At 33.0% G+C, this 12,854-nt stretch overlaps 1 protein-coding gene across 4 annotated transcripts; it reads right to left on the reverse strand.

Moving 5' to 3' along the window:
- Positions 1-771: 771 nt before the first annotated feature.
- LOC114372676 (ABC transporter C family member 4-like) lies at positions 772-8,823 on the reverse strand. Of its 4 annotated transcripts, none has more exons than XM_028330356.1 (12): positions 8,497-8,823; positions 5,843-8,017; positions 5,417-5,737; positions 5,122-5,208; positions 4,395-5,024; positions 4,087-4,251; positions 3,633-3,927; positions 2,517-2,731; positions 1,939-2,244; positions 1,774-1,837; positions 1,427-1,666; positions 772-1,318 (listed from the first exon to the last, which is right to left on the reverse strand). In XM_028330356.1, the coding sequence occupies exons 2-12, from the start codon at positions 7,922-7,924 to the stop codon at positions 1,218-1,220; spliced, it is 4,506 nt and encodes a 1,501-aa protein (XP_028186157.1). In that variant the 5' UTR covers positions 7,925-8,017; positions 8,497-8,823; the 3' UTR covers positions 772-1,217. The 4 variants fall into 4 exon arrangements, with proteins under 4 accessions (XP_028186157.1, XP_028186160.1, XP_028186159.1 ...); XM_028330359.1 differs by having other exon boundaries at positions 832-1,318; positions 8,613-8,823; XM_028330358.1 differs by having other exon boundaries at positions 832-1,318; positions 8,605-8,823.
- Positions 8,824-12,854: the final 4,031 nt, after the last annotated feature.

The following is a 12,854-nucleotide window of genomic DNA, read 5'->3' on the forward strand; positions in this document are numbered from 1 at the left end:
TTAGGTCCTTAAATTAAAAATATATATTTAAATTTTTTATTTTATATAATTGGATATCTCGAGTTAATTTATAGTGGCTTGAAATTGCTAGAAAAATAAAAATGTGACAGCTATTGTTTCCATATATATAACCAAATTAAAAAAAAGAGTATTGTATTTTGTCTTATTTCTTATTTTTTTAGCAAATATTTTTTTAAAAAAATCTATGAACATAAATATTACAACAGAGAAATGAAACTATTTGAACACGTGATTCACAGAAATAAATATGTAACATACAAACATGTCATGCATATGTAATGACTATATCCATTGGACGATGTATGTCTTTTAAGACTCAATACTTAACAACTTGATGTTTAGTTGATAAAAACTGTGGATTGTTCCTTTCCGAACATGACTTTGTTTTGGCATATTATATGCTATTTAGAATATAAGTAAATGTTCATTGATAGATACTATACCAATAAATATGATTTATGTAATATTTGATATACATGATAAAAAAAAAAGATAATATCAAATAATTCGGTGGTTTAATTGACTAATTTTGTATTCTATTCTACAAGAATATTATTAAGTGGTATAAGTATAAAAATTGATACCAGTATCAGTCAATGTGTGTGAGGTTAAAATCAACTCACATTTCAACATTTTTAGAATCTCATGCATCTAATTTCTTCCCAAGCAACTATAAACTTTTTCTTTTTTAAAAAACAACAAAATCAACAATAGAATTTTACCATTAATAAAATCCCATAAATTGTAAGATAATCTAAAATGCATCTTCCATTTAGAACTCTTTTCGCGACATGAACACGGTCAACAATATTTAATGCTGTAAGCTAATGCTCAACGAGAAGTCCAAAGTATATTACTGATGGTGCATAATTCAATATAAAGGCAGTGGAGCAACTGTGTAATTGTACACTGGGCACTGTGTTATATAAATTAGGACCTAAAAAAGGCTATATTTTGTTTGTATACTAGAGCTACTTAAGCCAGAGGTAATTAGAAAAACCATTCACAAGGTTTGCTCATTCTTCACTTGTCCAAACAGCAATTATGCAGGATGGTAATTGCACCTCTCTAAAGTAAAATGCCTTTCTCCTTTCTCGTGGCACTTGGAAGATCAATCAAAACTTAAAAGGCTTAGCCTAAGTTTGGTTTTCTGTTATTGTCTGAATGGCTGAGAGAGACACATGCATGGAACTTTCTTATAGGCCACTGGAACGGTTGGCATACTCTTGAACTAATGCCCCAAAGAGAGATGGCCTTTGGAGCAAGTTGGCTGGTGAATCAAATTCTTTGGCCCGCCCTATTAATGAAAAAATGACCACAACTTAGTATACAAATACTATAGACTATAGTCCATGAGATGTTATTTAATAAGAGAAGAAGCAAGAGAATACATATATCATCATACCTGCATCTACAACTAGAACTCTATCACAGTCCATTACTGTTGGTATTCTATGAGCAATGCTGATGATGGTACGAGCTGCAAAGTCCTCTCTGATGATCTTCTGAATAACAGCATCGGTTTGGGAATCAACAGAAGCTGTTGCCTCATCCATAAACAACAGCCTGCTTTGCTTAAGCATAACCCTCCCTAAACAAAGCAACTGCCTCTGCCCCACACTCCAGTTATCTCCATTATCAACCACTATATAACATTTCAAGTAGCATTATTGCCATTAGTAAAGAACAAAATGGGATGCAAGTGAAATTCAAGCAGGTAAACAAAAGAAAATGGTAAAGAATAATTAAAACCTGAAGTGTCAAGTTTCTCAGGCTTAGAAGCCACTGCATCTTTTAGTTGACAACGTTCCAAACTCTACAGCAATTAATAATTAAAAAGTGATGAGATTAGGCCAATGATGGCAAAAACTTCATCCATTAAATCAATGAAGTATATATAGCATTGAGTGTATTCACCTTCCATATCTCTTCATCTGTGTACTGTCCAGTTGGATCAATGTTACTTCTGACGGTTCCTTCAAAAAGGACAGGCTCCTGAGGGATGATACCAAACCGTGACCTAAGATCATGAAGCCCCAAGGCGGATATGTCAATGCCGTCAATGATTATTTTTCCTCCTGTAGGTTCCACCAGCCTGAAGAAAACTTGAATTAAAGTTGATTTTCCACTTCCTGTTCGACCAACAACTCCAATCTTTTCCCCTCCGTTGATGCTTAGGGTGATGCCTTTAAGAACCAAAGGAGTGTTTGGACGATATCTGACCTGTTTACAGTTTAAGAAATTACCATAAGGAAATTATAGTGTGCTACTCAAAGCAGATTGATAATGAAAAATAATACATCACTAACACTATTTTCAAGGATAGTTGCAATGTTGCATTGCATAGACATAACGAATAATTAATTTGAAATTCAAAGAAGTCTTCATAATAAGATTTTAGAATTGAAAACCTCTCATGAACTAGAAGCTTATTCAAATTCGGCCACTGCAACTGTAATGTACAATTAATAAAACTTTGGTTATAATCTAGATACCTGCAAGTCTTTGATATCAACATGGCCTTCCCCGGGCCAATTTGCAGGAGGCAGGCGATCCTTAATGTTCCATGAAGCTTCCGATGGAATATTTGTGAACTGTTTGATCCTCTCAACAGATACCATTTTGTTTTCAATGAAACAGCTCATGTATATAGCCCAGAACATCACGGCATTTAATGACAAGCCATATGAGAGAGACAAACCAACATTTTCTGCATCAAGTAGAACAACCCGATCAATTGTTTTATAACAATAAAACTTTTGACTGCTATATAAATACAAGTATTGCTTTTCAACACATTTTAAGTTAGTAGTATTTTTTACATGTAACTACGAAAGACAGTACATGTAATAGTTGAACAATTCCATAGTTGAATGATTCAAAGGAGCACGAGCACCATCTTCAAATGATTTTACTATCTTTATATTTTGTTTTATATGTTGCACACACATTTTGCATCCATAGCCCATAGGATATTCGATTAGAGCTGCGCTGGATGAGTATGCTGAGTGATATATGACTCATCATTAGAAGACAAATTCAAGAGCTGGATGGGCATGAGTGACGTGACTACCCCATTAGAATTTAGAAGACAAATTTGGTAAGGAACAGAAGTGGAACGGACACTCCTTTTTGTTGTTTGATAGTGTAAATCGGTGGAACCCTTTTATCTTCAAAGAGTAGTTGTAATTATAATGTTTTTCTTTCTTTCTTTTTCTCTTGTACTTTTGGTTGGTATGTTTTGTCTTGTTTAGAGAATATTGTTTTTGTTATTTATAACTTTTCTCATTCCTTCATTTTCCTAGCTAGTACATTACATGACTTCCGAGTAAAGGAAAAGCAGTGCCACTCCTTTATCTACTCAACTTTTCAATTTTTCATGATTACACCCATAACGTCCTAACATGAGAAGTGATATATTTATCAAGTTGAGGTAGATTGAGATGGAAATAACAGAGAGATAGAGAGAAAAGAAAAAAAAAAGTGATACTGTGATGGGTAAGTGATGGAAAAGATTAAACCACCATCTCTTCTGCTGAGAAAGATTAAACCAGATATATCGTCAAGGCAAACAGTTCACAAATAATCCTTTTGAAATAAAGTTTGTTTACCTGGCTTTATGATACTGCTGGGTAACATGATCATGAACATTGCAGAAAGGCAAAAAACTAAGCTTCCAAGCAATTCTAAGCGGAAACCCAACCACGCATTGGAACTGAAGTTGTGGAAATCCATTCTCAAATTAGCATTCACCCGTTTAATGTTTTCTCCGCAAAATTCCTTCTGCTTTCTGAATGCGCGAATTGTCATGACCCCGGAAATGCTTTCAGAGAAATGGTGAATCACTGGTGCTTTTGTAATTGAATCCAGACGAGTTAACTCGCGAGATGAAGCAAGAAAATAACCCTGCAAAACAAAAAATCAAAATCAAAAATCAAAACACACAGATTTTTAACATAAATTGACAATCTAAGAAAGACAAATCAATTAAATCCATGTCATGCTTTAAAAATCTTAAAACATATGCTAGCAATCATAGGACTAGCAGAACAACCATGTACATACCCGGTACCAAATGTTTAACCAAGCAAGAGGAATTAACAAGAAAGCTGTTGGCCAAGAATTTTGACACGTGATTATGAAGATGCTGATCACTGTAATGTACATAGCCACCACAAAATTGATGAACAAGGGGATAAAGACATCAACATTGGTTTGATCAGTGGATGCCTGTATAAGTTCAAGAAAAAATAGAAGTCATTATACATGTGGACTTCAAAGATGACATTAATGTACAAGTTTATGTCAATACGAATTAGGTTATTAATCCATGTAACATTTAACACAACATACTCGAACCTTAGAATTCTTACCCTGCTTAGAATTCTCCCAGATGGCGTGGTGTCAAAGAAAGACATGGGGGCATGCAAGATGCTGTGGAGAATTTGAGAGAAGAAAATCTGTGCTGTCTTTAACCCCAGGACTGTGACAGAGTAGGATCTTAGCACAATTAAAACAACTGAAACTACCGCAATAATCGCGTAGATGGAAATAAACATGGAAGGATTGAACAACTGAGCACGCTCTTCTGATGTTTCATATGCCAGCCAATAATCACTTGCCATCATTGATGCTTGCCACAACACAGAAAGAGAGATTACTGCTATAATGCCCCACCACCCAAAAGCCTCAGTGCAGTAGAGTTTATAGATATGTAAGCTAACTTTTCCAGTCTCTCTCTCCTCCTCTTTGATGAGTTTAGAACCTTCCTTGCCAGACTTGGGCTGGTCAAGAGAGTTGCTTTCACCATTGGCTTCTCTGTTATTCGAAGCTGCCTTTGGTGATTTCAATGGCTTGTTCAAATTTTCCCCAGTCATGACTGCACCTTGCTCCACTAGTTCCATAGAGGTGTCATGTGCTGCAACAAGAGCACTAAAATCCATTCCAGACGCAAGTAGATCATCGTACTTCCCCGATTGGACTATCATTCCGTCCCTCATCACCTTTTGAGCAAGCAAGCATATGCATTAGAAAAACTCACCAAGTTAAATTGAAGATTGAATGGAACAAAATGTTACAGGATTAGAAAAAGAGGCTTACCACTATAAGATCCACATTATGTAGGAAGTCTACTTGGTGTGTAACAAGAATAACGGTCTTGCCTTTCAGAGCCCCCCTCACGCATTCCTGTATAAAACGACTCTAAATTAAAATTTGGCTAAAACTACAAAAACTGAACTGTACATAATTTTTTAATATAAGGATTCAAAAAATTGACTTCAAGCAAGAAACTAGCACTTGCCAAACGTCAATGGTCCAACAAATATGAATTAGTGTAACTTATAGAATGCTGAGAGAAGTAAACAGTGAGAGAGAGAGAGAGTAAATTAAGGACCTTGAATATTTCAGTGCCAGTGTGTGCATCAACAGCACTAAAAACATCATCAAGAAGATATATATCAGAGTCTTGATACACAGCCCTGGCAAGCTGTATGCGCTGCTTCTGACCCCCACTTAGGTTGATTCCGCGCTCTCCAATCTCTGTCTGGTCCCCATGTTCCATCATTTCCAAGTCCTTCTCCAAGCTACAAACTCTAACAACTTCATTGTACTTCTGTCTGTTCATTGGTAAACCAAAGATAATGTTCTCTTCGATGGTCCCATTTTGAATCCAAGATGTTTGTGCAACATAAGCAGTACTCCCACAAACTTGAACCTGTCACCAAAACATATATATAATCAGAAATGAACATCACTGTACAAATTAGTGACTGCACGGTAAACAAAACAAAAGTCCTCATTAAACAAAAAAAATACATACCTTCCCAGAAATTTTGTGCATCTCGCCAAGAATTGAAGCAAGGAGAGAAGACTTCCCTGAGCCTACAGTCCCAACAATTGCTGTAAGCTCCCCCTTATTAATCTTCAAGTTAATATTTTTCAAGTCTTTAAGTTGGCCATCATCATCCCAGCTGAAGGTTCCATCCTTGACCTCCACAGCAGTGTGTCCACCACACCCTTCTTCTCTCTCAACCGAATCATCCATCAATTCCCTGCTAGACATGTACCTATCCAACCTCCCAAGTGACACCAGCGCTTGTGAAAGAGATATCATACTCTGAGGGAAGGTCCTAATAGGTTCCTGCAGGATCTTAAACACAGTTGTGGTGGTGAAAACCGTCCCTGCATCGAGTCGAACTCCAAGCAAAAGCGCAGTACCAAACGTGAGAGTTGATATCAACAATGGCGTGCTCCACAACACAATAATAACGCCACAGATTGAGTACATGAACTTGGAAAGCCACTGGAACTCGGACTTTCGGAAACCCAAAATCCTCCCATTGAAATGCTCCTCCCATGCTTGGAACTTGATGACACGCATGTAATTGAGCATCTCATTCACTGCCTTCATCCTTGAATCACGGCTCATCATGGCATTAAACTGGTAACGCTTGTTCTTTCTTGTAGACACCACAGCAAATACAATAACAGCAAGAAGTCCAAGTAAAGCCGTAATCACTGAGGCTCCTAGACAGTTGTACAGCAAGAACAAACCAATACCAACTTGAAATGGCATCATCCACACGGCGTGCAACTGAAGCATCATATCAGAGAGTTGCTGGCTATCGACAGCCATGTAATTGACAATAGGCCCAACTCCATGATCCTGTCTCGCGGAACCGGTTAGCCTCAGCCCCTTCTTGTACAAAGAAGTGATGAGGGTGCATCTGATAAGCATCCCAAGCTTCTGAGAGTTGAAGTTGAAATGGTGAGTTGTCAAAACTTCTACGAATTTAGCACACAGGAGAATCAACACGAGGTAGTACCCTTCATACACAGAGCTACCTTTCCCTGCCGTGAAATCAACAAAACTTTGAATTAGAACTGGCCCTACAAACATTACAGATAGCCTAATAACTGCCAGGAAGGCAGTGAAGGCTATCTCCCTCCAGAAACACCGAAGCAACGTGGTTCGAACTGGGTGCTTTGACCTCTCGTCTGATTTAGGCCACTTCGATTCAAAGATTACCGACATCCTCTCAGCTCTATGCTGAGGTGAAAGGTATGGAATTTCATCAATCTTCAACGGTGACTTGTACCCTTTACTCAGCAACGGGTTTATCCAAATCCAAAAGGCCTTGGATATTGCAGAAGCTGAAGCAAAGCCAGTAACGTTGGATTTGTCATATAGTTTTGTTTCCTCATCAATAAGAGGTTGTGTTTCTTCCCCGGACACAATCCCGGTGGAACCTTTAACAGCAACGCAAAGCAGAAAAAGAGACAAAGGTAGAGAAATGAAAGAAACCGTGTCATCAACCAGGAAGCTGAAGTGTTTCCCATCTTCCACTCCCACAGAGACCAAACGTATGACCCCAGAAGCTGTGAACAAAGAAACCAAGATGAAATTTGCAATCCAGTATATTCTAAGCGACAAAGGGTGAACAACAGCTTGAAACTTTTTCTCATGGATGATTAAAACTGCAAGGACTAGTTGTGTTATAGCCTGAAGTAACCAAAAGAACCCATCAGTTTGCTTCCACGTCCCATCGGTGGAACTGGTAAACACCAGAATGCAAGCAACCGTGTACAAAATAGTCCAAACAGCGGTTGTGGTTAGAGTTAACTTAAACCATGCTGTTGTTCGGTTAGAAACTCTGTTGTTTCTGATAAGGGGCTTGTCGAGCTCTGAGTTGTGGTTGCCAATGGAAGTGAACCTAGAATAGAGCTTTATTAGCGCAAACACAAAGAGAGTCAACAGGAGAAGAATGTCAACACCAGACAAAAGAGCCCTCTGAGGACACGGAGAGAGGAAAATGAATCTCAGCCAGTGAGGTAAATTTGGAGTTGCATTGGGTGAACACGAGAAGGACGTGATCCAAGTTGAAGCTGCCGCAGAAGACATGTTTAATTATTTATAGCACCAACGAAGAAACTTCACTCGTATTGCTGCAACCTTATAAACTCAACTCTCATCGACCTTGTTTCTCTGCTCCCCCTGAAATAATTCAGAAAACACGGTTGGAAAAAGTTAAGGAGACGCAAAAGGGTTATAAGTTATAACTTATAATAACTCATACCCTTTGAGCCAGTAATTGACAGGTTGGAAATGATGATTACTATGATACAAAAAAGAGCTACAAAAGGAAACAAAAAGAAAAAACACGCAAGTGCAAAATAGGTGGATGTGAATGAACAGCGATGATATGTGAATTGATAGGCATAAATGAATGAAACCTCTTTCTCTTGTTTGTGAACAAAACTTACCTTTCTTCTGGATGAGTTACGACCCCGCAACCCAGAAAACAGAATCTTAAAAAAGTCGAAGCCAAAAACTAAAAGGTTGTCCCGAACAACCGATAAGTCGCTCTGGACTTGGGGCTATTGAAGCTTTTCTATGCAACTTGATAATACATTTATAGTATGAAAGAAAACAAAGACCCTTTTCGGTTTTCGCGCACTTAATTAAAAAATTACCAATCTTCTTGTTTAATGTTTACTCTTCTTAGCTACGTGATCTCCGGAACAAACAAAACTCTTGTGGAAAGAAAAACTAGTTAGTTGAGTTGAAATTTGCAACTATACCCGCCTACCATGTCACATGATTGTGTCTAGTTTAATTTCAGCGAGGCTTCTATCTTCACCAACTATTGTGAAAAGAAAAAAACTATAGCAGCCTGGTCTACAGATAAATTCGCTATTATTTTTAGGAAACAGCGTGCAAGCTTCCCTGTTGTTCCAGCCAAGTCCAAGAAGGCTCTATTGTCAAACCACGAGAAGCACAAAGAAAATTCTTCTTTTACAACTGAGCAATAATAATAATAGACTAAACACAAAGGTTGAATCACGTTGACCGTAATAATAATGAAATCAAAGAGAACACATACAGTAACACATTAATAGGCAATAATAGTCCAGCATTAATTACAATCACAAATTGAACGTAATATTCAAGTCACGAGAATCTCTACCTATTAGAGATTTAATGTAGTAACCTCTACTTGTACTCCTATTAGTATAGGAAGACAAATGTTGTTCTCATAGTATTTGTTAAAGAATTAAAAATTAGTGTGAAAGATTTTCTTAAAACTTTTTAACTAGTTAATAAGACTAATCAATTAATTAAAATGAAAACATGTGATGCTCAAGAGAAGAAACGGTGCCTCGATGTGCTAAGATAGGGATTGGCCGAATGGGAATAGAAAAGACAAAAGCTTGGTCCAAAGTATACCGGCTCTGGCGAAATTGCAGTATAGAGTTAGAGACTTCATTTACGCAATTTGTTAAACATTAATGGGTGGATTGTTCTAAAGATGAAATCAATGAGACTGTACGTGCTTGTCATCATGTGGAAATAAAATGTTTGTCCAGTTCTTATTTTATTTATTGGCACTTGGGAGGCTGCTCTCATCCATTTATAATAGGGGACCATAAAAATTAAAAGTTTAAGGCCACATGCTTATATGTGGCTTCTCATGGAGATTCCGAGTTATTATTGAGTACTATAATACATTAATGATTATAAATCATTTATAACATTTTTTACAGGAGAAAATCATTTATAATCTTATTTATATAAAAAAAAAGTTTTGATTTTATGAGATTATGTTACTTGACAAATTCATATTTATTCTCTTCAAAATTATTATTAAATCACATATATCAATTCAATTTTTCATTGTAATTAAGATAATATTTAATTACGGTAATTAATTAATCATGACAAAAATATTCTAATTAATTAATAATATAAATATTAATAAATTAATTAATACTCAGATATTAATACATTAATTTGTTTGATGAATTTGTATTTTATGAATTGATATTAATTTTCTTGATTGCATTTTACCAATTAATATTAATAAATTTGATTGATATCAATTATTTGATCATATTAATTAAACAATTTATTTTATCCGATTATTACATTTAATTGAGGTAATTAATAATCTTCACGATTTGATTGTTCAATCATTCCCTTCTTGAAATATTTAATTTAAATAAATTATGATCAATATATATTATGAGTTCCAGATGAAATAGTAATTAGATTCTTTTGTATTTGAGTATTTAAAAATATATTATATAAAAAATAAATACTTAATTTTATTAAAAATGATATATTTTGTTACATTAAATGAATAATATAATCTAATAAATTTTAAAAAAATATATTACACTTTTTATTTAATTTAATCTTATATTATCATCTACCATCAATTTATTCCAAAAAAATATACATAACATAAATATTTATATACAAAATAAACATGAGAACGAGATAAATTCGGGATAAGTTTAGATTTAAAAAAGATAAATTTATATTTTTCAAACTCATGCATCTTGCTTGGATCTTATCAGGTTTGGTAAACCTATGAGAAATCAGTAACATTTTTTTATAATTTTAATATACCTATATATTTTTAAAATAATAATTTTATATTTATAATTTGATTTAAATTAATTTTATACTTTTTGTCTATGGAAAAAAAGATACTATAGTTTGTTCGTTATGATCTATCATTAATAAAATATTATTTCACCTTACATATGTTTGTGCTTTATTATTATTAGCTTTTTGACCCGTGATTGCATGGATTAAGGATTATTTTGTGTAGTTATATGATAATTTTATATTAAATAGTGTAGTTTTAGAATAAAAAAAATATTTTTTATTGAATTATTTGTTTTAACATATAATAAGTAAAACATAAAAAAATAATTTAATATAATAAAAGTAAAATAACATGTGTTTTTGTAGAGTAATTATTATTTCTTACAAAGAATTATAAATTTATATAAATTGTTGAAACAAATATTTTTTCACATGTTCAAAACATTTTATCAAAAGAAAATAAATATAAAAATAAATCAATATTATATTAGAAGTATAGGTATAACTAAAAATGTTTATGAATATACAATTTTCTATCTGATTTTTTCTGCTAACAAAAACTATCACCCTTGCTAATTAAAGAACTGTAATACTTTTGAGATGAAGTGAGATTGTAAAATAAATATAAGTGATTTTATTATATATAAGAAATAGAAATAATATTATATGAGATTATTTGAAAAATATTAATTCGAGGGGAGAGATATGGAAATATTTTGGTTTGTTTGGTGGAGAAGATCTGTAACAGTTTTAAAAATTGTGAGATGCACAATTATTATTTTAATTAATTTTCACTCGTTTGTCCATTTTTATACATGTCTTTATGTATTTCCCATCAACTAAATATCTTTCATTTCTACTTTATTAATTTCTCATATTTTTACTCGTCAATTGTGTTTGTTTATACTTTGAAAAAACAACTTTAAAATAAATATTTTTAAAAAGCAAATATGACTTGTTTCTTAAAATAAGTAGAAATTCTTTTTTTATTTAAAATAAATATTTATTTTAATAAATAAATTTAAACAAATTAATTCCTATGAATGAAGTCTAGCCCGGTTAGTTGAACAAAATATATGTGTATTATAAACTATTTTATTGTGCTTAATTCTTATAAATAAATAAAAAATAATCATTTATTTTTATTCACTCCATTCCTCTCTTCTCTAACAAACAACATATACTGATGTCATAATGAGCTAAAAATTTAAGAAGATAACATATTAAAGAAATCCAACAACAGATCCAATTAGATTTTTTAATCACGTCACATTTTATTTTAAATAAAAAAAGAAAAATGAAATGATATAATAATGTTAATCTAGTTATAAAGTAATATAGAGAAATTATTCCACAATTTTTTAAAAAAGTTGACCCCTTTTAATAGTAGACCGTGTTCTGTGTCATCCCAACTTTGGCCAAACTCAGAGTTGGTCTTGATAATCTGTCGTATTAAAATGTTAATGTCATATTATCACTAATGGGTCAGTTAGTAATTTTCATTAAACAATTGATGACACACTAATGGTGAATTAAGATTGCTAAATTTTGAACACATGATCATATGCGCTATAAAAACTTCTAAGGGATCAAAATTGTACACTTATAAAACTGTAAGGACAAACAAAATTATACAATTATGTTTTTAAGGAAAATAAATAAAATGATATACATTACTCCATTTCAAACTGACACATTTTAGATTTTTATGTTTAAAATTATATTCACTAACGTTTTCAATTTTCAATAAAATGTTATATTTTTTACAATAATCTATTGCCAAATAAACAATCAACACAATAACTTTTTATTATCATAATCTATCGATTATTCAGCAACCAATACAAAAATCTTCCACTTATGTATATTTTTATTATAATCAATATTATTTTGATTCTTATTCATACAAACATAAATTTTACATTAAATTTTGGTTGATCTTTTAACAATAATCGAACATGCTCAACCTCAAATTTTTTTACCTATAAGAAAATTATATGAGCATCAACCAAAATATTTTTATGTGAACTTTAACTTCTCCTATGTTTATGTATTTGTTTGTAACATCCATTAAACTTTTGAACCAAAAAATGGATCCTGTTCAATTGAGATTTTAATTAAGTCCAACTTCTTTCACAAAATTATAGGCTTTTAACACATATCATCATTGTTGTATACAAGTTCTCCACGAAGATCCTCTCCACTGTCCAGTTTCTTCACGAAACCGTATCTTGCTGTGAACGAACCCGATCTGAAAATGCTCTAAATCATTTTATTGGAAAGGTAAGTGAGTAAAATGTTCTTTTAGAGAAAATTTAACAAATTTAAGCTCTAACTTACTAAAAATATTTGTTTTTAAACTAGGAACAATATTTTTTTTTGTCTAATACTACTAGTATTACGTTAAACATTGGATTAATTCAAATCAAAGTAGATA

The sequence above is a fragment of the Glycine soja genome, chromosome 10 (assembly GCF_004193775.1).
Source record: "Glycine soja cultivar W05 chromosome 10, ASM419377v2, whole genome shotgun sequence".
NCBI lineage: Eukaryota > Viridiplantae > Streptophyta > Magnoliopsida > Fabales > Fabaceae > Glycine > Glycine soja.

Excerpts from the sequence above, each read along its gene's own strand:
- LOC114372676 (XM_028330356.1), bottom strand. The coding sequence starts at position 7,924 with ATGTCTTCTGCGGCAGCTTCAACTTGGATCACGTCCTTCTCGTGTTCA. Across the intron at positions 5,209-5,416 it reads CTGGCACTGAAATATTCAAG|GAATGCGTGAGGGGGGCTCT; the intron begins GTCCTTAATTTA and ends CGTTTTATACAG. Across the intron at positions 1,667-1,773 it reads TGAGAAACTTGACACTTCAG|TGGTTGATAATGGAGATAAC; the intron begins GTTTTAATTATT and ends AATGTTATATAG.